At 43.1% G+C, this 24,055-nt stretch overlaps 3 protein-coding genes across 20 annotated transcripts in view; 2 read left to right on the forward strand and 1 right to left on the reverse strand.

Moving 5' to 3' along the window:
• LOC102937637 (centrosomal protein of 290 kDa) overlaps positions 1 to 1,534 on the forward strand; it is a 115,147-nt gene extending 113,613 nt beyond the window's left edge. For 11 of the 12 annotated variants that reach the window (XM_043546457.1, XM_043546463.1, XM_043546495.1 and 8 more), the window contains one exon: positions 721 to 1,534. In XM_043546457.1, coding sequence (XP_043402392.1) covers positions 721 to 909 — 189 coding nt within the window. In that variant the 3' untranslated portion in view covers positions 910 to 1,534. The remainder of the gene's footprint in view (positions 1 to 720) is intronic. The other variant, XR_006290857.1, reaches the window with a different exon arrangement.
• C1H12orf29 (chromosome 1 C12orf29 homolog) lies at positions 691 to 22,378 on the reverse strand. Of its 5 annotated transcripts, XM_043546570.1 has the most exons (8): positions 22,243 to 22,378; positions 19,797 to 19,876; positions 19,213 to 19,330; positions 18,353 to 18,581; positions 9,541 to 9,657; positions 8,236 to 8,433; positions 3,969 to 4,138; positions 691 to 2,467 (listed from the first exon to the last, which is right to left on the reverse strand). In XM_043546570.1, exons 4-8 carry the CDS (start codon positions 18,516 to 18,518, stop codon positions 2,279 to 2,281), a joined length of 840 nt encoding a protein of 279 aa, XP_043402505.1. In that variant the 5' UTR covers positions 18,519 to 18,581; positions 19,213 to 19,330; positions 19,797 to 19,876; positions 22,243 to 22,378; the 3' UTR covers positions 691 to 2,278. The 5 variants fall into 5 exon arrangements, with proteins under 5 accessions (XP_043402505.1, XP_037741505.1, XP_043402495.1 ...); XM_037885577.2 differs by lacking the exon at positions 19,797 to 19,876 and having other exon boundaries at positions 18,353 to 18,448; positions 22,243 to 22,375; XM_043546560.1 differs by lacking the exons at positions 19,797 to 19,876; positions 22,243 to 22,378 and adding an exon at positions 22,076 to 22,210 and having other exon boundaries at positions 18,353 to 18,448.
• C1H12orf50 (chromosome 1 C12orf50 homolog) overlaps positions 22,370 to 24,055 on the forward strand; it is a 30,410-nt gene continuing 28,724 nt past the window's right edge. For 2 of the 3 annotated variants that reach the window (XM_037885555.2, XM_043546542.1), the window contains exon 1: positions 22,370 to 22,493. The gene's annotated coding sequence lies outside the window, so the exon portion shown is untranslated. Of the gene's footprint in view, positions 22,498 to 24,055 lie in introns of all 3 variants that reach the window. The other variant, XM_043546545.1, reaches the window with a different exon arrangement.

A 24,055-nucleotide genomic window follows, 5' to 3' on the forward strand; every position in this document is an offset into this window, starting at 1 on the left:
AAATTGGCATTCTTAAAAATAGTGAACCACTCTACCAGCTTGTTGCACCCCGCCTCCCCCACACACTCCCCAAATGTTTCAGTAGCCCGTAACTGCCACTCCTTTGCCCCATCCACTTTTACAAAATGACTCAAACTGCAACCAGAATCTTCTTACATCTGCGTGTTTAGTTCACAACTTTGATGGGGCCATCAAGAGGATCAAATAAAAAGGGAGGAAGGGAAGTTCTGCTCTCTTTAAACTATTAAGGAGAAATCCAGAACAGAATGTACTGGGACCTTGAGACTCAGGCCCTAAAGCTAGGGTCAGAAGAATATGTTGTTTAGAAGCACAGCACTGTGTTTCCCCAGGATCTCTTTCCTCTTATGACAGTATGTAATTATGCTGTACTGACTGTGTGATTAATTTAACAAAGCATTCCAGTCTCACTGTAAACATTTGTTTTGACATATAGTAGGTACTAAACTTTTAACCTCGCTTCCTTTTTCATATACCAAAGCACCTGACTTGCAGGTGCAGTTAGGTACTAAGGTATATAAATGATAACCTGTACCTTTACATTCAGAGTGCACAAATCAAAGCGAGTTTTTAAAATTTCCCATGAAGGAAAAGGCACACAATTAATGTTGTCATTTAGTCCTTTTATATACACCTTGACACAAAAACAGAAAGTAGAATCTTGAATTGTAGTAAGTTGGTAATATTCAATTCTTTTATTAGGGAGAAATCAAACAACTGAAAAGAGAACTGGATAACTTTGACCCTTCCTTTTTTGAAGAAATTGAGGATCTGAAATACAACTACAATGAAGAAGTGAAAAAAAATATTATCTTGGAGGAGAAATTAAAGAAGCTTTCTGAACAGTTTGGTGTTAAAGTGGATATTCCAGCCAATGTGTCTATTGATTAAATCCATGTTAAGTATTTTAAGAACTAACACATAAATTGAGTCAGTAGGCTGTTATATGTAATACCACTTATATGCAAGCCTGATTCTAATTTCTCACCATTGTGAATTAGGACCAGCTTCATTGACGTTACAATAGTTTGACACCAGAGAGAGAGAGAAGCAGCAGACTTTTCAAAAAAGTTACTAAAATCTTGTCATTCGTGCTTCAGATCCAATAGATCTAGCAATCAATGTGAAAACTTGTCTTACCACCTCCCCACTTGTTTTGCATATTTTATGCTTTAGTTCAGAAATGACAGTAGGGGAGATCAAAGGATTTCAGCAATCCTGGGGTGAGGAAGCCCTTGACTTCTAAACCAGACCTGCTGCATAACAGAAAGAGTTGTAATACTTCAGCAAGGCAAAGAACTTTTTTTGTACTTAGATGTAAAGCTAATTTAATTTATTTGAAAACTGTCAATATTTGTATAGATCTAGTGTTGGTGGATGTTTGGTACATGCAGAGCACAGATGTAAATAGAACCAAATTCTGAGAATACACAATTTGTATTGTCTATTTTTCTAAGTTAAGTTTTTGAAACATTACTTTACATGCTGCTCTTGATAAAGTTATTTTCTAAACGGTTATGGACTATTTTTTTAAAATAATTAAAACGAGTTTACATTCTACTATTTATGCTAATTTATTAACAAAAAGAACAGTGTGTCCCAAGAGACTGGATAATGTAAACAATTTCACTACTTGGTTTTCAAGCCCTAGTACACTACTGCAGCATGGCGGGGGGGAATACAAATAGTGTGGAATGTTTAAATAAAAAAAATTGTCACAATTTTAAACATTTTTTTAAAACGTAGGGCCTGATTATGGTCTCAGTTACTGATTTAAATCTGTGTTACTTCACTGATATAATAGAAAGCATTGGGCCCTAAGTCTGGAGCCTAAACCTGAGAATGTTTGAGTTGCAGTCTGACTTCAGAATAAACTGCAGGCTGTAAAAATTCAGAAACTCTAAAAGTTAGCTGACTTTTCTGTTTGTTTTTAAAACCATCACTATCTGCTTCGCTATACAAGCCCCTGGAAGCAGCTACCATTAAACACTGTCCTCCTCTTAGCCCTAACATCTTCAACATTTAAGGGTCCTTCAAAACCAAAACAGCAAATGTGTTGAAATCTAAGAGAGGGAGATCCATTTTGGATTTGCCTTTACTGCTCTTTTGCTTCATATTATTGATAATATTTATCCCAATCATGTGCATTGTAGCTACAGAGCTACCTATGCCACAATTATTTGCAAAAATATCCACTTATATTGTAGGCAAAGCAGAAGAAGGTACAATTGTACATATGTGACAAGATTCTTTTTTCTCTTTAAACATCAAACTTTATATCTTTGAGTCTACTGAACCTTTGCCCATCCAGCTTTGAAAAATGGTTAAACAAACATTTTGGTTCAAAGTCACAGTCATATTTGGTCCCATTAACAGCAATGACAACTGGTTGAGAATTCAGATATGTCTCTGGAATTGGCCAGCACATACCAAGATGATGTCGATGGAGCTAAGAAGAGAGAAACAGGAGATCAGTATAAACATCCTCATACATTCGACCACTTATGACAAATATCCATCACTGGTATCTCAACAGCTAGCTGCTTTGGTCACTGATGTCACGGTTTTGGCATATCACTTACACAGCTCATAGTTCTTGTACATGGTGTGTGAAACTTATGTCAAATTGCTTCTGGAAGTTTGCCATATACCACTTCAAACTACTAACTTTCCTACAGCTGAAGTAAAACAACTTGTTTTAGATAGCAGCAGGAATTCAGACCAAGTGAAGAAAAGTAGGGGGAGGGGGATCTCAAAAAAAATAGGTAGCAACAATTGCAACTGCTGTGATGAAAACAAGGACAGTGTTGTATTTTTTTAGCAGTCATTTTAATGTGATTTAGCAGGTGAATGTGAAAAGAAGCAGACTACATCGCAACGTAGTCCTCCACAAACCACAGTTTGAAGACCATTCTTACAGAAACAATGCCAGCTCATTTTGATTATTATAAAGTGATCCCTTGTTTTATAAGGAACTGTTCTTCTTTGAGTACTTGCATATGTCCATTCCAATACAGGTGTGCATGGCTTCAAGCCACTGACCCACAGAAAAAAATCAATTATGGGCCACACACAAATAAAAAGCAAATTAATTTAGGGTTGTTGGGGTTGTTTTTTGAGAGAGAATTTTTTTTTAAAAAAAAGCAAGCCTTAATTGTTAGGTGCTACCTCCACAGGACAAGATAATACCGTGGTCATCCATTATTTTGTCTGTTTTCAATTAACTGTTCAAACTACTGGCATAATTTATTTAGGGTGGAGGCAGGAGTTTTATACACTATTACTGAATATTTGCTATTATGCTAAGACATTTGTGTGCTCTTATTGGCATCCACCTTAGAGACACTGAAGGGGGGTGGAACCTGTATTGAAAATACAATGGAAAGCAATGTATAGGATAATGGCAGGTGGATTTACCTTCATCAGCATAAATGACTATAGCAGTTTTGAGGTTAATTTGTCTTTATAACAGTTAATAAATACCGTAAGTATTGTAAGGAGTCCAATATAGTTTGAAAAACTACATCACACAGCAGTTACAAAAAGGTACAGCTGCTGGGCAAGAGAGCTATGTGTTCTGGCTACAACGAGAAGTGGTATGTGGAGTGCTGGAGCCCTCCTGCCCCTTGAAAGAAACTGGGTAAGAAGCTGTACTGGGAACAAAGATAGGTGACTAGTGCCTAACTCACAGTTTATGTTGAAAATTATCACAAACTGGGCTTGTGAGGAGCTGATCAAAGCTGTCAAGTGCTAATTTGAAACATGATCTCACAAAGTAGCTAAACTGATTCTCACCCAATTAGAGGCAGCAGTGCATATTGTGTTTTAATCCATTGTGCTTTTTACACTAGTAGTTTTGTCCTTGAAGTGTTTCTTCTGCACAAGTGTGGAGTTTTTTTGTTTTATGTTTTGGGGAGTACAGATTCACTCATGACATTCTAAATAGTTACCTTGATTAAATGTCCATCATTACAATGCCATACAATTCCTTCAATTTTACCCTCTGTGCAGCTTTCAAACCAAGATAATATATCACTGTGCTTCAGCATAGGTGGATTCTTTATTTCAAATGCTCCATGTGGTACAAGAAGATGGAGAGGGTGCTTCTTACTTCCTAATCCTTTATATATATATAAAAAAAATTAACCGTTAAATCATGTAGTCACTCAAGTCAAAATTTCCCTTATTTTTATTACTTATTACAGCCACATTAAGAATGCTGTCACAGAAGATTTCTGTCACATACACAGGGCTGGCCTATAAAACACGTTGGGTGAAATCCAGACTCAGCTGAAATAAATGGAAATTTTTCCACTGGACTTCTACAGAGACAGGATTTCATCCCTTCTTTTCAGCAAGGGAAGTAGATTTCCTGTCCTGGGTGAAGTGGGATATTAATTTTTATTTTCATATTAGGGAGACATAACAAGTCTTCACAATCTTCTGATTCCACTGTAACTTCTTGCCCCATGCAATATTATGACATTACAAATGTAAGCCAACAGAAGTATAGTAGTATATATAGGCCATATCTCAGTTTAAAAAGTACAGCTTCTAGGAAATTAAATAATCACCTCTCCAGTTTGCATGGCAAGGTGCATCTAAAAAACAAAGGTTTTTTGTTTTTTAAGAAAACTTGTGTGTAAACAGATATCTTTGATTTTTGATATGACTCCAAATAGGTCCCATGACAGCACTACTACAAACACCTTATTAGAATCCAAAGGAACACCACCTTGACATGCTTACCACAGAAAAAAACTCTCTCAATTTCACATCTAGTTCTTAAACTATGATTTACCATTAATATACTATTGTGGTGAGATAGGCAAACAATAAGCTTTATACATTTAAGATCTACAGTTACCAAATGAAGACTAAATTTAATTAGAACATACGAAGTGTCTCTTGCAAGCTAAGAGATTTCTGCTTCAATATGCTCCAAAGAGCCACAAGTTAAGACTCCTTGACACAATACTCTTGGGAGAATTCTGCACCACTGCGCACATGCAGAATTCATGTCCCCCACAGATTCCCCGCTCCTACCCGTCCTGACAGAATATGCACATCTCCTGCAGAATGTTTCAATTACACCTTTCATCCACCAGGGAATGCTATGGTACCAGAAGAGAGGGCAGCTAGCTCACAAGCTGGAGCAGGGAGGGGTCAGAGGCTGCCTTCCTCACAGCATCCTGCCTGCAGGGCCACAGAATATGGTGGGGGATGGATAGAGTGGGGCACACAGGGCTGCTGGGGGGGGGATGTCACAGGAACTAGAGGGGTGATAGCATTGAGCCAGGGGCTCAGTAGGAGGAGGGGGGGCTACAGGGCCACATGGGGACATGTGCAGATATGCCTGGCTGAATGGGAGAGGTGCAGGGAACACTGGGATGGGCATATGTGCCTGACTGAATGGGAGAGGTTAGGGTTAGCCAGGGTCTGCATGGGGGAGGCTCCCCAACATTCCTCCCCTCTCAGAAAGACAACCCTGTTCCATATTTCTCCCACCCGCACCCAACGACTCTCCAGGTTCACTTGAATCATAGACTTTAAGGTCAGAAGGGACTATTATGATAGTCTACTCTGACCTCCTGCACAATGCAGGCCACAGAATCTCACCCACCCACTCTTCTAACAAACCCCTAACCTATGTCTGAGCTGCTGAAGTCCTCAAATGGTGGTTTAAAGACTTCAAGGTGCAGAGAATCCCCCAGCAAGTGACCCGTGCCCCATGCTGCAGAGGAAGGCGAAAACCCCACAGGGCCTCTGCCAATCTGCCCTGGAGGAGAATTCCTTCCCAACCCCAAATATGGCGATCAGCTAAACCCTGAGCATGTGGGCAAGACTCACCAGCCAGACACCCAGGAAAGACTCCTCCTCTCTCCCTCAGCTGCTCCGTTACCCCTGAGTCCCGCAAGCCTTTCCACTGCTTCTGAGGAGTATGGGAAATATGTCTCTGTATTGTAGTTTAAATGAATTATTATTCAAAGTTCTGTATTAATATGCTTAGCCAGGAATCTGTCAAAAAAACATTTGCTGAATCTTTTTTGTTGTCTGTATGGTTACAGACATAATTACTGGCAGGTATTTTGAAATAAATTACCAAAATAATTGAGACTAGCGGGATTATATTGTTATTTTGACAAATAAAATATGCAGAATTTTGCAGAACTTCAAAATATTGTGCGCAGAATGTTTAATTCTTTGGTACTGAATTCCCCCAGAAATATAACAAACTTCATGTGTCGTTACTGAAGTGATAATAGGGATGGTGTAGTAGAACTATAGCATACTCTTCCTGCCATGCGAAGACAAAAGCTGTTATGCTGGGAATAAACTGTTACAAGTAAGCACATGTAAGACTCCAAAGCCTATTTAACCTGCTCATTTTTAAACTGCGTTATAAAAGATTCAAGAATGATTTGAAGGATCAAAAGGAAATAAGTTCCACTGTGCATGGGCCTGGTCTTTTTGCCTGTCAGTAAACTATCACACAGTGATGTTTTAAAATATTGATTTTATTAAAAGAATGTCATAATCCTGTTGTAGCTGAGATCAAAAATATTTCCAAGATATTTTATAATATGAAGTCCTCCTTGGCATACATAAGTAATGTTAGGAGCTCATAAAAATGCTACTGAAGAATAAAGTTTTGCTTTTGGAACATAAAAAATTGCACCAAATAGCAGGTGTTTAAAAAAAAAAGTCTTCAAAGAAGAGCACCAACCTCTCCCCCCAAAGCCCTTCAGCACATAATTATAAATCGGAGGCAATCTATTTTGTTCTATGTATATACCAGTGTATTTTTTAAAACAAAGTATTTCCAATGAAGTGCAATTTAATGTTTGTTTCCCAAGTGGTGTTGCACCACTCTTTGGTTCTGAGAAAAGAGGTCCGTTTAAATGGAAAAAAAATACATATGCCCCAGTCATTCATCCAACTTCACTGCAGCAGCAGTTTGCCTCAACCCAAAGGGAAATTTTTTTTGTGGATGCCTCTTATTAAAAGTTAGCAGCACATCACTGACTGGCTTTGGAAAGTGGAGCAAACATTGTCCCTGCTAGTTCAAGGTTATGTCTTCACTAAAAAAAAAAAAAAAAAAAGTGTTTTTGCATTATGATAGCTATCTTGATGTAAAATCATAGTGAACACATAGCCCAGGTAGTTTTTACCTGAATATAACTAATTAAGGTCAACCCATGTGGAAGGCACAGAGATTTAGCTACGCAGAGGTAACAAACTACAGTACTGTCTCAACTTAGCCAACTTGTAAAAACGCAGCTATTGTTTGCAGTGAAGACATAGCTATAGTCTTGCATGGAGGAGGAGAAAAGTATCTTAGCCCTGATCTACACTAGGCGGGGGGATCGATCTAAGTTACGCAACTTCAGCTACATGAACAACATAGCTGAAGTCGACATACTTAAATCAACTGACTGTGGTGTCTTCACCGCAGTGAGTCGACTGCTGGCACTCCCCTGTTGACTCTGCCTGCGCCTCTCGCAGTGCTAGAGTACAAGACAGCACTCAGGGGTCGATTTATCACATCTAGACTAGACACGATAAATCGATCCCCACTGGATCGATCGCAGCCCACCGATCCGGTGGGTAGTGAAGACATACCCTTAGTGGCAACCCTTTGGAATTACATGCAGCAGGTTGGGAGGGGAGAAGGAGATAGTTAAAAAGACTGTATGCATTATGTGGAAACTGCCAATCACTGAAGTATCTAAAAATATCTCTAAACTCCACCCTTTGGGCACTACTGTAGCTATCCCCTCATTTTCTTTTTTAAAGAGAGTTATACCGGGGTTCTCAAACTGGGGATCATGACCCCTCAGGGGATCACGAGGTTATTACATAGAGGGGTCACGAGCTGTCAGCCTCCACCCCAAACACTGCTTCACCTCCAGCATTTATAATAGGATTAAATATTTTTTAAAAGTGTTTCTAATTTATGGGGAGGGGAGGGGGTCGCACTCAGAAGCTTGCTGTGTGAAAGGGGTCACCAGTACAAAAGTTTGAGAACCACTGGGTTACAATATGTTAATAAGCCATTTTGGCAACGTACAAGTTGCTTTTAATTCATGGAGCTTAGTGAAGTAATTCCAATCTCTTATTTTGCAAGTAAGAAATGCCATACCTTTCACACTCGAAACGCATTAAAAATATTTAAGGTATTAATGAGTGTTAAACAACAATACATGCTATGCTTACCATATGGATTTGCATTAATATTAGTTCCAATAAGCTCTAGGGTTTGTTCCAAAAGGTCTGATAATGGCACGGAACTGATTTCCAAACGTCCAGGATCATCAGCATGGCGCTTCAATATAAGGGCTATTTCTGCCTCATAATTAACAACAGATGAGTGCCAGCGATATTGTTTGCTATTTTTCTCCACTGGCACCCAACCTATGAGAAAACATTCCATTTTACTTCTTGCCAAGGCACATTAAAAGCTGTACATGCATTAGAAAGTAGCTATAAACTATAGCATTCTACTAATATGAAGAGCTACATACCTAATTATATTTTTACAAGGAAAATAAACTTATCCCAAGGACAAAGTTACATTGTACCTCAAAGAAATGTGTCAAAGGAATTTAACAGGAACAACTGTGTCTTTTGGCTCAAAGCTTTGCAAATCAGTGTGGCCAAACGCCACAGGAAAAAAATGTTTCTATGACAGCAGAACAAAGCACGACTGAACAGTGAGTAAATGACATGTTAGAAAGGAACTTTCTGAATATGGTGCTATGCAGTGTAGTTGTAGCCATATCGGTCCCAGGATATTAGAGAGGCAAGGTCGGTGAGGTAATATCTTTTATTGGACCAACTTCTGTTGGTGAGAGAGACAAGCTTTTGAGCCACACAGAGCTTTTTTCAGGTCTGGGAAAGGTACTCCCAGTGTCACAGCAAAATTCAAGGTGGAACAGATTGTTTAGCATAAGCAGTTTGCACAAATTGTAAGGGATCATTCAAGGCAGGGTGGCCCGTTAACACCTCTGCGGTCATAGGACAAAGAGAGGGGGTTAGTGTTCTAATAAGCCATAAATCCAGCATCTCTGTTCAGTCCACATTTTTAGTGTCTAGCAGAGTAATGAATTTAAGCTCCCAGACTTGTCTTTTGAAAGTGTTGTGCAGGTTTCCTTTGAGGATGAGGGACGGATAAGGTCAGATTTAGAGTGATCACTTTGTGAAAAGGGTTAATCCACAGATGTGAGATCATTAGAGCACGCAGTGATTGGTTTCACCCACACAGTTGTTATTCAAGCAGTTAGTGCTCTGGATGAGGTACACCATATCTTGGGATAGGCATGTGTAGGATCAATGAATCTTGAAAGGTGTGGTGTGGGTGGTGTTGATCATTGTAGCAGTGGAGATGCATCTTCAGGTTTTGCATCTGTTGTTCCGGCAGGGTCTGGTGCCACTGTGTCCTGTTATGTGGGTATTTAACTCTGGGCCTAATGAAGTAGAGAAAAATCCCCTTTTCTTTAAGACAGACTGTATGGTATATACCTGGAATGTGTCCGTTTTCATCGGGCAAAGGGTTTCCACTCGATTGCCGGATTTCCTTTGCTGGAATCCAGCATTCTGGGACAGGTCTGAAGTCTTCTTCAATATTCCAAATAAATTCTAAAAATAAAAATGTTAAATATTTATTTTGTGACAAAATTTTAGCTAATTCTATTATCTGACCTTCTTTCAAAGTAAACATTCAAATAATCTGACATAGGAAGAGTACCAGCATGAGGTCTAATCTTTTGTTGTTGTTTTTTGTTCAATTTTTGTTTTTTTAACTAATTTGGTCTACTAAGATATTTAGGCAAAGAATTTCCATTCCATTCCCACAATCCTGGACGGAGGCAGAGCAGCCTTTTAGCGCTGAACAGTCTGGCCAGAACACCTCTGTTCCTGCTTGCTGCCAGATTCTCTGCCACTGGAGCAGCAGACAGTAGCAGGTTCTTTTGCTCCTGCCCTTTCTACCTCTATTTTAACTTCTTTGCTCAGAATTCCTCCCCCTCCCTGAGTCAGTTAACCCTTTGGGAGTAAAACCCTCCCTGAACCACCACTGCATTGTCTCCCTGCTTGTTCCTCTAACTAGTGCTCTATACCTGAGGCAGCCTCCTGAGAAACAGGCAGTGACTTGTGCCCCGCTTGCACTCAGCCTTCCGTCTCTAACTCTGTTAGGTCCTGGTGCTACAAGCTGGATAGGGAGGTGGGGTCCCTACCGACCAAGGCAACCATGACTCCAGCGAGGAAAAAAATAGGCAAGGAACCTCAGTGCAGAACAGCGAGAGGGTCCAAAAGCAAGGTGGACCCTGACCACTCGACTCATGGGTTAAGTCCCAGGGGCCAGCCACGGATGTCTAACTGCAGTGTAGACATAGCCGCTGACAATGAGTTCCTCCTCCGAGGAACAATGGGACTAAGTGGGAAGGATTGTGAGACAGATCTTTCGAGAGGGTCTTCAGGTCTTAAGGAAGGCAAGCCGCAAAAGACCTCACCAAAGCCACAGCAGAGTTTCTGCACTCCCAGAGCGCATTCAAAAGGCTTTAAAAAAAAAAAAAAAAAATCTAAAAAAGCAAAAAAGGGAAAGAAAAAGCAATAAAAAAAATCCAGAAGTTAGGAGTCCTCTGATTCCTCTTCCTCCCCCACTGAGGAAGATGAGCTTTCTGACTCTGAAACCTAAGCATGCTCCTGTGAGTAAGCTTCAGAGTAAATTTCTCCCCGCAAAATCCTCATATATGGCTGCAATACCCTTTCGCTCCTCCCTTCGAGGAAATGATTAGGGATGAACAGAACAAGCCTGATAAAGGTAAGCATATTCACAACATCGACCTCAGACTCTACAACATTCAAGAACCCAAGGGCTCTATTACTGATACACCAGAAGTTGATGCCAGTGTAGCGTCCCTCACCAAGGATATGATTATTTCCTCAGAAGTGGAGTTCAAGCCTAAGGAACCCACGGATAGAAAAATGAAGGCCACCCTTAAAATGGACTTTGAAGCTTCCTCCACCACTCTTCAAGTGCCCCTGGCGGCCACCTGCTTTGCAAGAGCATCTTTTTCCTGGTTGTAAGATCTCAAGGCCTTTAAGGACAGAGATAACCCTGACTTTTACTCCACTTTAAAGAACTCTTCCTAGAAACAGTGTTTGTAACTGATGCTTCAGTGGACGCAATGAGGTCCTCAAGCCCAAGCTGTGACTTCCAGCTTAGTAGCCAGGTGCCACCTATGGCTCCAACAGTAAGTATGTCCTATGCTGAAGCCAAGTTTACAGGCTCCCTCCTTTTTTGAGAAAAGCTGGATACAGTGGTTGCTGACAATGTGGCTAAATCCAAATATTCTCTCCCTTCCCCACTAAGTGCCCACAGAAAAGAACAGAGACTGGCATTCAGAAAGAGGTGCAACTTTCTCTCCTCTTCCTCACAGAGAGTCAACAGATTCCCCAAAGGAAACAGTGGAATTGGGGACCGGGGAGTGTAGGAGCAGGATTTTATATTTGTACTATGAGAATTAATGTATGTCTTGATTTCATCCTGCTAGCCCTCCCCATTTGAATAGCAGAAAGGACCGACCCTCTGGGACTATGAGATTCTGTTTTCCCATATGCATTACAATTAGGACCTGTTATAAAGTTTAGTTAATAAGAGACAGAATTTTGTATTGTGTCTATGTTAATTTGATTAAAGGAATGTTGAAGGCCTGAGCACAATGTAAACTGTTTTTGACCACAAGATTTAGTCTCAGTAACGATAAACATCAACTGGTAAGACTGTGTGCATGGTGTGTGAGACTGAAAAGCATATGCTAACTGTTGTATTTGCATTTATTGTAAATACAACAGTTAGCATATGCTTTTCAATCTCTCACATACACACCATGCACACAGTCTTACCAGTTAATGTTTACAGTTACCAGTCCAGAGTCTGGATCAATCTAGTGGCCAGCCAGATTGGTCGCAGAGGGGAGCAGGGCTCTGTCGGTCACGATCCGATGCTCCTGGAGTGTGGCAAGATGAACCCAAAGTCTCATGGCCAAGCACCCTGTTCTTATAGTCTTTTTTCTCTGTTGAAGTCTATGGATTTTGCTGTGTCAGTTTCTGACCGGTTACTCCTTGATTGGTGTTAACATTTCAAAACACCTTTGAGAGGGTCATCCTGTCCTGGTTTTGATTTAATCAATTGTCTTTAGGGGTGCCAGCCTTCCCCTCAGGGTCGTCAATCTGCCCTTCCTTCATTATAGATGCGCACTGATGATTTTCTGGTGTCCTTAAGTCTTTTCACTCCACCTTCCTTCACCATCTGGCTATAACAATGACCTTCACACCTTTCTTTTCCTGATGCATGCATTCCTCATTCACACAGTCCCTCACAGAGACGACAGAAATTAAACTTCACTAAATCTTGTGGTCAAAAACAGTTTTTTTTAATCTCAGCCAGATCTTTATGACAAAGATCTCACATGCCTTTACCCAGAGCTGAAGCAAGGGGAGAGGATTTCTCATTTTGTAAAGAAACGGTTTTCATCAACCACAGACAAGTAGATGAGGGAAATAATAAGCTAGGGATACTCCCACAAGCTGTGGGCTCCACTCCATCCATTCTTCATCCATTCAACCCAGCTCTAATGACCAGAAAGTCTGATCCAGAATGAAATATCTTATCTTCTGGATATGGACGTGATAGAGTGTGTTCCCTCAGAATAAAGTTTCTCCAGATTTTACTGTCTTCTTCACTGTACAGAAGTGCACAGGGGGTATTTAAGCCGTTCTTGACATCAAAAGGCTCAAAAAGTGGATGAAGAAAATGAAGTTTCAGAAGGAGACCCTGCCCACCAATGTCATCGCTGTCCTTGGGGACTTCTTTACTTCAGTAGATCTAGCAGATACGTATTTTCATATCCCCATCAGACAGTGTCACTGCAGACTTCTAAGGGTTGCCTATGGCAGGAAAGATTATCAGTACCAAACTCTCCTATTCAGCTGGTCATCAAGCCCCAGGGTTTTTACAAAGATGATGTTGATGATAATAGCCACAGCCAGTGAGGTCACAGTGAACTCACCTGTATCCTTTCCTGGACAACATCCTGATCAGAGTTCCAGCGCAGTCAGCAGCACACAAGGGCTATGTTTCAGACCCTCTTCAGATCTCTTCCAGGTGCATGGCTTCATCATAAACACCAAGAAAAGCGCTCTGGTTCCACCCAGGAATTTATTTTCTTACTCCAGTGCTGCAGACATAGCTCTATGCCTCGAATTGCTAGGACTCCTTGTGCTGTGTATGAGGAACACTCCATAGGCACAATCATGCATCAGAAGTCTTCAGCCTTTGTACTAAATGCGTGGGACCACTCCCCAGAACACATGAAAGATCAAGCACAGATTCCAACATATGTATTCAACTCCTTATAGCGGTGGTCAGCCCATGGCAATAACCCCAATGATATGCTCATCTGCCTTACAGATCCTTTAGTCCTTACAACTGACTCCAGCCTAGAAGCCCATGGAGCTCACTTGAAGACCCAAATTGCGCAGGACCTCTAGACTGAAGTACTCAAGCAGCTTCAGCTAACAGCCTGGTTATTGAGAATGAGACATTCTAGTGCTTCTGTCTGTCCTCCACACTCATTGACTGCTTTCCTCTAGCAGAGTCACAATACTAAAGCGTACTCCTCTGTCTGGTCAGGATTCAACAATTCATGCCAGGAACACAATGCAAATCTCAGAAATCCAGGAATTCCAGTCATTCTGGACTTTCTCTGCTCTTAGTTGCATGTTATTCACAGGATCCTCAGACTCCCTGCAGTCAATCCACGGGTGACCAGAGTCCTTCAAGCAGTCTGATTAGCCAGGCCACTCTTCCCAAAATGAGACTTTCTGCTATTTCTGTGCGCCCTGACAAGCCTCTGATTTCAGCGTTAGCCTTTTATTTATCCATAAGACTTATTTCTTAATAGCAGTTACATCTGCCAGGGGAGTGCCTGTGCTGGCACCCTTATCTATACAGGAGCCTTACTGCGTGTTCCATGAGGACAAGGCGATGCTCAGGACACCAGAATCCTTTCTTTGAAGGTAAGCTCTTCCTCCCACACTTCCCAAGTGTTACTCGCACAATATAGGGCACCCCGCCTAGATCCTTCCGAGGGCTCAAGATGTGACCCTGTCAATTTAGGCACCCCAACCCTTTCCCTACCAAAGGATCAGGGTGTAAGGCACCTACACTTTCCCATGGGGCTCAGGGAGAAACCTGGCCAATTTGAGCACCTGCCCTTTCCCATGGGTATCAAGGCTCTACGGATCTGCAAGATCTTTTCCCAGTGAAAGAGCCTTACACAGCTGTGCTGTAAACATCTATTTCAGGGGTTGGCAACCTTTCAGAAGTGGTGTGCCAAGTCTTCATTTATTCACTGTAATTTAAGGTTTCGTGTGCCAGTAATACATTTTAACGTTTTTAGAAGGTCTCTCTCTATAAGTCTATATTATATAACTAACCTATTGTTGTATGTAAATAAGGTTTTTAAAATGTTTAAGAACCTTCATTTTAAAATTAAATTAAAATGCAGATCTTATCAGTTTAGTATGATCATTGCCCTTGCTTTTCCTTGCTGAGTTTTCCAATGTCTACAAATAGATTATCTTCTTTGGGAAGAGAAAGGTTCCATTCATCCAGGCCGGCAGCGGGCTGACAGGGCCGGCGGCCGGTATCCCGGACCGGCGGCCGGTATCCCGGACCGGCGGCCGGTATCCCGGACCGGCGGCCGGTATCCCGGACCGGCGGCCGGTATCCCGGACCGGCGGCCGGTATCCCGGACCGGCGGCGGGCTGAGCGGGGCCGGCGGATGGAACCCCGGGCCAGCAGCGGGCCAGCGGATGGAACCCCAGGCCGGCAGCAGAATGCCACTGAAAATCAGCTCGCGTGCCATAGGTTGCTGACCCCTGATCTATTTATTAGCAACACATACAGAATACATATAGCAAGCAAACTTCTTATGCTCATCACTCCCAATATAGACAAAGTTCACCCGATCGCCAGTCAGGATCCACTCATCTGGGGGTTTCTGGTGATGCCTCTGCACGTCACTGTTGTGCAGAGAGGTCAGAGTTCCAGCAGCTTGATGTTGAACTGCAGTCCAGAAATGGTTCCCAAAGAGCACTGTTTTTCATTTATATTATATAGGTACAGCTAGCTACCTCCTTCAAATGCACTAAACCTATCACATCCCACATCCCTAAATAACAAAAAAATTTACCAATTACATACTGGCACCTATGTGTCCTCCTTTCTGCCCAAGTTTTTTTACATTTTATCTTTCATGCACAAATTGTAACTTAGTTGTGACCTTCTCCGTTTATGAAGATGGTCAGCATAAAAACGCTGGTTAGAGCTTATCTTATCATTTGTTGAATCTCTTCCTGTATCCTCCCATATTTTCCAGCCCCTGGGGGTCTCTACCTTACAAGGGTGGTGGCTACAACACTTGTTAGGAACATTCCTGAGGTGTGGGTGCTTTATCAGCAGCAGAACATTCTTTCTTTCAATTTTAGTGGTGAACTCCCTGAGTTTCACCTAAAGCTGGTTTAATATTGGTGGAGGAGGGGTGGGGGAGAGTGAGACTGATGAGGTCTCAGGCCTACACAAGAGGATGCGCACCCTTCACTCTGTCCAAAACAACAGCAGCCAACTAAAAAAGGCACGACATCTTACATGTCAAAAGAGCACTGAAAATCTCTCTCAAACATACAGAATCCACAAAAATATCAGGCTCCTTATTCATGTCTTTCTACCCAAAATGTCAAGTACTCAGAGCTCTCCAAGTCCTCCAACACTAGATGGATTAGACTATGTACTGTGGAAGCCTACAAATCATCAGAGGCTCCTGTCCCAGAAGGGATCAAGGCGCACTTCATGAGATCATTAGCAACCTCCTGGGTGGAACAAGCAACTGCATCCACTGCTGAAATCTGCAAAGCAGCCACTTGGTCTACAGCCAACCCCTTCATTTAGCATTACAACATGGACCTTCTATTTTCTGCAGAGGCCTCCTTTGGCAGGAAGAAGATGCAACCGGTGGCCCAGAAATAAATACAGACTCACAAAAAGTGGGGTACTTCTTTCCTACCAAACTTTTGTTTCATAACCTCCCTTCATATGTTCACTGCTTTCTACTTTCCAGATGTCCAGCACTGTGAGAGATGCTAGGCTGCAGAATGGAAAACTTCTGACTGATAATTTCTTTTTTACTAGCAGCATCTCCCAAAATTCTAGTCACCCTTTCATGAGTCAAAGGTCAGATATTAAGGGGAATCCTTACCATATAACCATATTCCTTGGTCTAATGTACATAGCTATTCCATTATTCCCTGAATGTTTTTTAATAATGATGTTATGCAAATTTTTCATCTTGGGAATAACTCATCTGGCAGCAAGCAGGAGCAGAAGGGCTGTGGCCAGACGGCAAAACTAAAACTCTGATCTGCCTCTGAGAGCTTCAAAGAGAGGACAGCAGCCCCATCTTTCAATAAGGGAAGGAGGAGAACCCAGGGAGGACAGCAGCCCCATCTTCAAAAAAAGGGAAGAAAGAGAATCCAGGGAACTACAGACCGGTCAGCCTCACCTCAGTCCCTGGAAAAATCATGGAGCAGGTCCTCAAGGAAACCATTTTGAAGCACTTGGAGGAGAGGAAGGTAATCAGGAACAGTCAACATGGATTCACCAAGGGCAAGTCATGCCTGACCAAACTGATTGCCTTCTATGATGAGGTAACTGGCTCTGTGGATATGGGGAAAGCAGTGGACATGATATATTTTGACTTTAGCAAAGCTTTTGATACAGTCTCCCACAGTATTCTTGCCAGCAAATTAAAGAAGTATGGATTGGATGGATGGATGGACTATAAGGTGGACAGAAAGATGGCCATCTTGTCGGGCTCAACGGGTAGAGATCAACGGCTCTGTGTCTAGTTGGCAGCCAGTATCAAGCAGAGTGCTCCAGGGGTCGATCCTGGGACCGGTTTTGTTCAACATTTTATTAATGATCTGGATGATGGGATGGATTGCACCCTCAGCAAGTTCACAGATGACACTAAGCTGGGGAGAGAGGTAGATATGCTGGATGGTAGGGATAGGGTCCAGAGCGACCTAGACAAATTGGAGGATTGGGCCAAAAGAAATCTGATGAGGGTCAACAAGGACAAGTGCAGAGTCCTGCACTTAGGACGGAAGAATCCCACGCACCGCTGCAGGGTGGGGACCGACTGGCTAAGCAGCAGTTCTGCAGAAAAGGACCTGGGGATTACAGTGGATGAGAAGCTGGATATGAATCAGCAGTGTGCCCTTGTTGTCAAGAAGGCTACTAGCATATTGGGCTGCATTAGTAGGAGCATTGCTAGCAGATCAAGGGAAGTGATTATTCCCCCTATTCAGCACTGGTGAGGCCACATCTGGAGTACTGCGTCCAGCTTTGGGCTCCCCATACAGAAAGGATGTGCACAAACTGGAGAGAGTCTATCGGAGAGCAACAAAAATTATTAGGGGGCTGGGGCACATGACTTACGAGGAGAGGCTGAGGGAACTGGGCTTGTTTAGTCTGCAGAAGAGTGAGGGGGGATTTGAAAGCAGCCTTCAACTACTTGCAGGGGGGTTCCAAAGAGGATGGAGATTGGCTGTTCTTTTCTCAGTGCTGGCAGATGATGGAACAAGGAGCAATGGTCTCAAGCTGCAGTGGGGGAGGTCTAGGTTGGATATTAGGAAACAGTATTTCACTAGGAGGGTGGTGAAGCACCGGAATGGGTTACCTAGGAGGTGGTGGAATCTCCATCCTTAGAGGTTTTTAAGGCCTGGCTTGACAAAGGTGGATGGGCTTGATTTAGTTGGTGCTGGTTCTGCTTTAAGCAGGGAGCTGGACAAGATGACCTCTGAGGTCTCTTCCAATCCTAATCTTCTATGATTCTAGACATCCAGAATTGTGGGAGATGCAGCTAGCAGAAAGGAAATTTTTGATAAGAAATTTTCTGTTCTAGCCATGAATTTCAATTCTAGCAAAAGAAATACCATGGAGCAATGAAGGAGACATACACTCGGAAAAAGTTTTAGTATTTAATACTAGCCCAGAGTGAGGAACAAGTGACCAATTAGCCAAAATTATAACGATAGTACACGGAGATAAGTAAAGTCATAATAGCATTTGAAATGAAAGACAGAAGTTTTGAGCCGGATCACTAATATTTCAACATAATACTAGTTTTGTTTAACCAAAGGTCTTTCTCTCTTAAAGAAATGCTTCAATTACCAAGAGAAAAAAAAAGAGGAAAAAACCCTCACTGACCTTTTGAGTCTTCCATTGAATACAGGAATCTTTTAAACCTTTTCTCAGACAGTTTGTTGGGTTTTCTATCCAACCTGGCCCAAAGATACGGCTGCCCTACAGGTTTCAGAATTAGGAAAACAACAGCTTGTTTAGATAATAGCATGCAGGACAGGATTTCTCCCATTGAAATGGACAGTTTAACATGAGAATTAAAATATCCAGTAGTAAATATTCTATTCCCTCCTGCCTTCAAAAAAAAAAAAAAAAAAGAGTCATATAAAAAGAGGACATTTAAATTGAGGTTAATTTGCTCACTTGTCAGAAAACCTACGAGCACTATGAACAGTACCTTGCTTACTTAATATGATGCACAAACTGCTTGAAATATATATTTAAAAAACCACAAAACAGATATATGCATATTCAAAATATACTTTCAGTAGGAAGCGAGAACAGGAGGAATTTTCAAGGGTTCATCAGGTATTCATTGAACCACACTTTTTCCTCACACCTCTGCAAATAAAATACCGTTTATCTGACTTTCTGAGAAAAAAAAAATTCTAATGAAAAAATGCCAACCTGACTAGCCAGGTAGAATAGTTTTCTTTGGCTACCAGGTTAATTTAAACTGGATCATTTTCACCTGGACTTTAGTTTCACAAACTATACGAAAATCCAGAACAATTTTACAGATAGGTGTATCTTCTATAAAATTACAGTAAACTTACATTATCAGTTAATGCATATTTTATAGTAAAGCCATATTTTTTTTAATGAATCTGAATTTCCCAGATACAGGAATGCAATAAATGAAAATTATGTACAACTTATGGGTACAAATCAACATGAGAAGTCTGCATACAAATCTTCCATATTACCTTTATAGGTTGTTACGTAACAGCAGGTTCCATCCACCTTCTCAGTTGGAATTGCATTGTATATATCTGCATCTAACGCCTTTCGATTTATGGTTTCAGTTGCCAAAACTTTAAATGACTGAAAAGACAACAATTATTTAAACCTCACTCCATAACTTCCTATATGGACTCTAATATATTATAATTGACATCCACAAACCCAGAATCATTTTTTTTATTCCTAGTTTCTAATATTACCTAAGAATGCAACTATTTCACAATATATTACAAATCTGAAAATGCATCAAGGCAAAGGAATAAAACTTTCACACCTGTTGTCTTATAAAGAATAATTTAATGAGGCTGCTTCCCTCCTTTCCATTCCAGGTTTATCTTTAGGAACAACCTGCTCCCACACTTTGAAGTAGTGTGTGTAATGCAGAAGAGTTCCAGCCTAGTGCTACAGAATTTCAATAGATGCCTTTATGACATTACTATGGCAACAAAAGTTCCATGCATCATTTGAGGGACTAACTGTTCCTAAGCTTCAGTTTAGGGATGGAAGCCCTACTAGTACTAAATGATGGTGATAATAATAAACATACCAGAGTGATGGAAGCTGGTTAAAGCAAACACATTTTGAACAACATAATAAAGATTGTAGTCTTCATCTAAACCTTTCTTCCTTAAAGAAAAAAGAGGTGAGTGTTCCAAGGAGTCTGAACAGACACCCAGTGGACATCGTGAATTTGATCTTGTTTTCTGAGAGATGGTGTTGGTAAGACTTCTCAAAATAGGTTTAGATGAAGAAAAATCATTTCTGGTAAAGATTACTTTTAAAATATTCTCCTGTAGAATAATATCCTTTCCCCTACTCTTCTTTAGACTGTCAGCTCTTTGGCGTAGGAGCTGTCTCTTTCACTGTGTGGTAAAGCACCTAGCATGATGGTGCCCCAATGTTGGTTGAAGCCTCTAAGTACTACTGTTATTGAAATACATAAGAAGAAAGAGCCTGATTATCTCCCTGTTTTGCACCTTCTACAGCAATCTACACCTGTGCATTATGGGTGTGAAATGCTACCTGCTCAGATTAGTACACCCACAAAACACTGGTGTAGATGAATACAGAAGGTGCAAGACAGAAAAAAGTGTGAACTTGATTCTGTCCTTTCTGTTTCAGTACACATATACTTAATCTTTTGTATTTCCACATAATACTTGACAATTTTTTATAGCTATGCATGTAACAAGTTCTTACTTTACCCTAACCTTCTGTCTGCTTCTTATAACAGTAAGAAACACTAATTTAAGGAAGAAAGCACACTAACATAACCACAGTCAAAACAAGGTTAGCCCCAAGAACTTCAAACAAACAAAATGTGAAACACCAAATACCCATATCATCACCATCTTTCGGGTCTGCAGGAGATAACTCCTTGAAACAGAGGAAGGACTGAATCCTGCAAGAGCAGGGATTTCACAATACTTGCTTGCTGCGTTATAAACTCCTAAATCCTTTTAACAGGAGACTAAGAGAACCCATCACAAGTGTTATGTGACCAATTATTTCCATCAGAGTTAAGGAAGAGTGATGCCAGCAAGCCACCCCTGAAGTCACTGGGGTATATCAACCAACCAAAGCCTCAAGGAAAGACCTCCCCAGAAAGACGCCGAAAAGTGGGCTGAACGGGGATAAAGAAGAGCAAATTACCCCAACTACTTCTGAAAAAGGAATCATCATTCTGATAAGGTTTTATTCATCAGTACTATTCCACCTGGCTTACCCGCAACCTGGTATGTGGGCAGTTCCCTATTGCTGCCTTACATAATGAAAACATGCATGGAGCCACCAAGAATCTCAAAGATGCACCAGGCACTGTTAGAACTGGATGTGGCTGCAAGTCTCAAATGCCCTTGTCCCCAACCAGCCCGCTGCATCCCCTCCTCCCCAGCACCCTGAGCCCCCCTCCAGCCACTCCCACCATCACCCGGGTACCCACCATGCCCCCTCCTCCTCCCCCCCAACACCCTGAGCCCCACAGCCAGTCCCAACATCACCCGGGTATCCACCATGCCCTCTCCTCTTCCTTAGCACCCTGAGTCCCCCCAGCCAGTCCCAACATCACCCGGATACCCACCATGCCCCCTCCTCTTCCCCAGCACCCTGAGCCCCCCCAGGCAGTCCCAACATCACCCGGATACCCACCATGCCCCCTCCTCTTCCCCAGCACCCTGAGTCCCCCCAGCCAATCCCAACATCACCCGGATACCCACCATACCCTCTCTTCCCCCCCCAGCACACTGAGCCCCCCAGCCAGTCCCAACATCACCCAGATACCCACCATGCCCCCTCCTCTTCCCCAGCACCCTGAGCCCCCCAGCCAGTCCCAACATCACCCGGATACCCACCATGTCCCCTCCTCTTCCCCAGCACCCTGAGCCCCCCCAGCCAATCCCAACATCACACGGATACCCACCATGCCCCCTCCTCTTCCCCAGCACCCTGAGCCCCCCAGCCAGTCCCAACATCACCCGGATACCCACCATGCCCCCTCCTCCTCCCCAACACCCTGAGCCCCCCCAGCCAATCCCAACATCACACGGATACCCACCATGCCCCCTCCTCTTCCCCAGCACCCTGAGCCCCCCCAGCCAATCCCAACATCACCCGGATACCCAATATGCCCCCTCCTCTTCCCCAGCACCCTGAGTCCCCCCAGACAGTCCCAACATCACCCGGATACCCACCATGCCCCCTCCTCCTCCCCAACACCCTGAGCCCCCCCAGGCAGTCCCAACATCACCCGGATACCCACCATGCCCCCTCCTCCCCCCCAACACCCTGTGCCCCCCCAGCCAGTCCCAACATCACCCGGGTACCCACCACGCCCGAGCAGCTTCCTTTCCTCCCCCATGGCCAGTGGCTCCAGCACGACCCCTGAGCTCGCCCCTCATGGGCGGCAGGTCCCCTCTGCCCCCGCGGCCCCTGCCCCAGGACGCCGTGCGCTCCCTCCGGCATCGCTGGGCCGGGCCCAGGCGCTGCCCCGGTACCTGGCGCTCCCGCTTGGCCGACGGCTCCTCTTTCACCTGCGTCACAAACAGGCAGGGCACCTTCCGCTGCACCGAGCCCAGGCGGCTCATGGCCCCGGCTCCCCTCACGCGCAACCGGACCGAGAACGGAGCCGGAGCCGCCTCCCGCCAGCAGGGCCGGGACCGCAGGGCGCGCGCGCGCGCTGGGAAATGGAGTCCGAGGGGCGGCAGCCGGCAAAGGGCCTCGCGGCCTGCAGCGGCGCTCTGCGTGTGTGAGTGTCCCGCCCCCCGGGGCCCGGCGGGTGTTTTCTCTGCGAGAGTTACAGCCTCCCCGCTGCACAGGGACGGGTCATTGTCTCGGGTGGCCCTCTGGGCGTTACAGCCCCACACCCCCTGCCCTGGGAATGATGGGGGGTGGTAGCTGTGTGGGTGTTACAGCCCCACAATCACCTGCCCTAGGGGTGGTTGGAGGGTAGCTATGTGGATGTCACAGCCCCACAGTCCCCTGTTGTGCGGGGCGGGCGCTAGCCTTCCGCTTTTGTGTTGCAGTCGGAGACCTTCAGTCTCCCTCGGCCTTGGTTCAGCTCAGAAGCAACCTCAATGTTGTAAGCTGCCTCTGTTGCAGTAGCTCAGCTGCATTTTCTACATCTGTGTTGTCCGTAGCTTTCATTATCCTCTCCATGCAGTAATGTAAACACATCTTTACTTGGTGACTTTCCAGGCATGAAAGGGCGGATGAAACTCAGTGAAACCCTGGTTATGGGAAAAGATAGAAATGAGACATTGGGCAAATGGACAGGACTGGACTGACAGCAGTGACGGCTGTCTTCTCAGAAAGAACATAAACTAAATATCTGGAAAATGTTGCTGGTTCCAACTTAATGTATTGTGAGGGTCCTATCCTATTTCATGTAAGAATTTCTCAGGGACTAGCATGTGCTGTCTGGTACTTCTTTGTGGAGTGCCAATTTCCTAAACTGTTCTCAACAAGGCCTATCCAAGTACCAGAACATTTTATTATTTATTTTATGTATTTATTTTTATTGTTAACAATACCATTTTTAATATGGAGGACTGCGTGGAGTCAAGACTTCTGTGTTCTATTCCTAGCTCTCCCACAGACTTGCTGTATGACCTTATGGAAGTAACTGGTCTGTACCTCAGTTTCCACATCTATAAGAAGTGGAATAGTGCTCAATGTTTCTAGAGTGATTTGAAATCACAGAGAGAAAGCAGAATCATCTCAGGTCACAAACATCACAAACTAATTTGATTTATTAAAACTAATTTGGTTCTGGAGTTGGCCTCTGCATATTTCTTATTATGAAATGAACCCACTGGCACTGTTGAGCTTCAGAAATCTGCTGGAAAGCAGCACCCACTGAGATTCCTCAAACACCTTTTCACAGTTCTGAATATTTTGATCTGAGGTTATAAAAGGGCTATGCAGAGCTAACTACTTCAGTTCTTTTCTTATCACAGCCAGCCAATAAAAAGTTCCTCATACATATAAATAAAAAGAAAACAAGGGAAGAAGAATTGGGACAGCTAAGCAGTAAAGATGGTGTGGAGATCAATCTAGGAATGGTCCAACACCTAAATAAATACTTAACCTCAGTTTTTAATAAGGGTACCGAGGAGCTTAGCAATAGTGGCAGAGTAGTTAATGGAAATTACTATCTCAGAGGGGGAGGTCAAACAGAAACTGATTAATGGGACTAAATCAGAGGGCCTGGATAATTTCCATCAAGAATATTAAAGGAACTGGCACATGAAATTGCAAGCCCAATAGCAAGGATTTTTTAATGAATTTGTAAACTTCGATGTTGTACTC

This window comes from Chelonia mydas, chromosome 1 (genome assembly GCF_015237465.2).
Source record: "Chelonia mydas isolate rCheMyd1 chromosome 1, rCheMyd1.pri.v2, whole genome shotgun sequence".
In the NCBI taxonomy this organism is placed as follows: Eukaryota; Metazoa; Chordata; order Testudines; family Cheloniidae; genus Chelonia; species Chelonia mydas.

Bases quoted from the DNA above. Each gene is read 5' to 3' on its own strand.
- C1H12orf29 (XM_043546560.1), bottom strand. From the start codon at position 22,210: ATGCCGGAGGGAGCGCACGGCGTCCTGGGGCAGGGGCCGCGGGGGCAG. The intron at 19,331-22,075 runs GTGGGTACCCGG...TTGTCTTTTCAG, and splicing joins AAGGAAGCTGCTCGGGCGTG to TCATTTAAAGTTTTGGCAAC. The intron at 8,434-9,540 runs GTATATACCATA...GTTTTCTCATAG, and splicing joins TGAAAACGGACACATTCCAG to GTTGGGTGCCAGTGGAGAAA.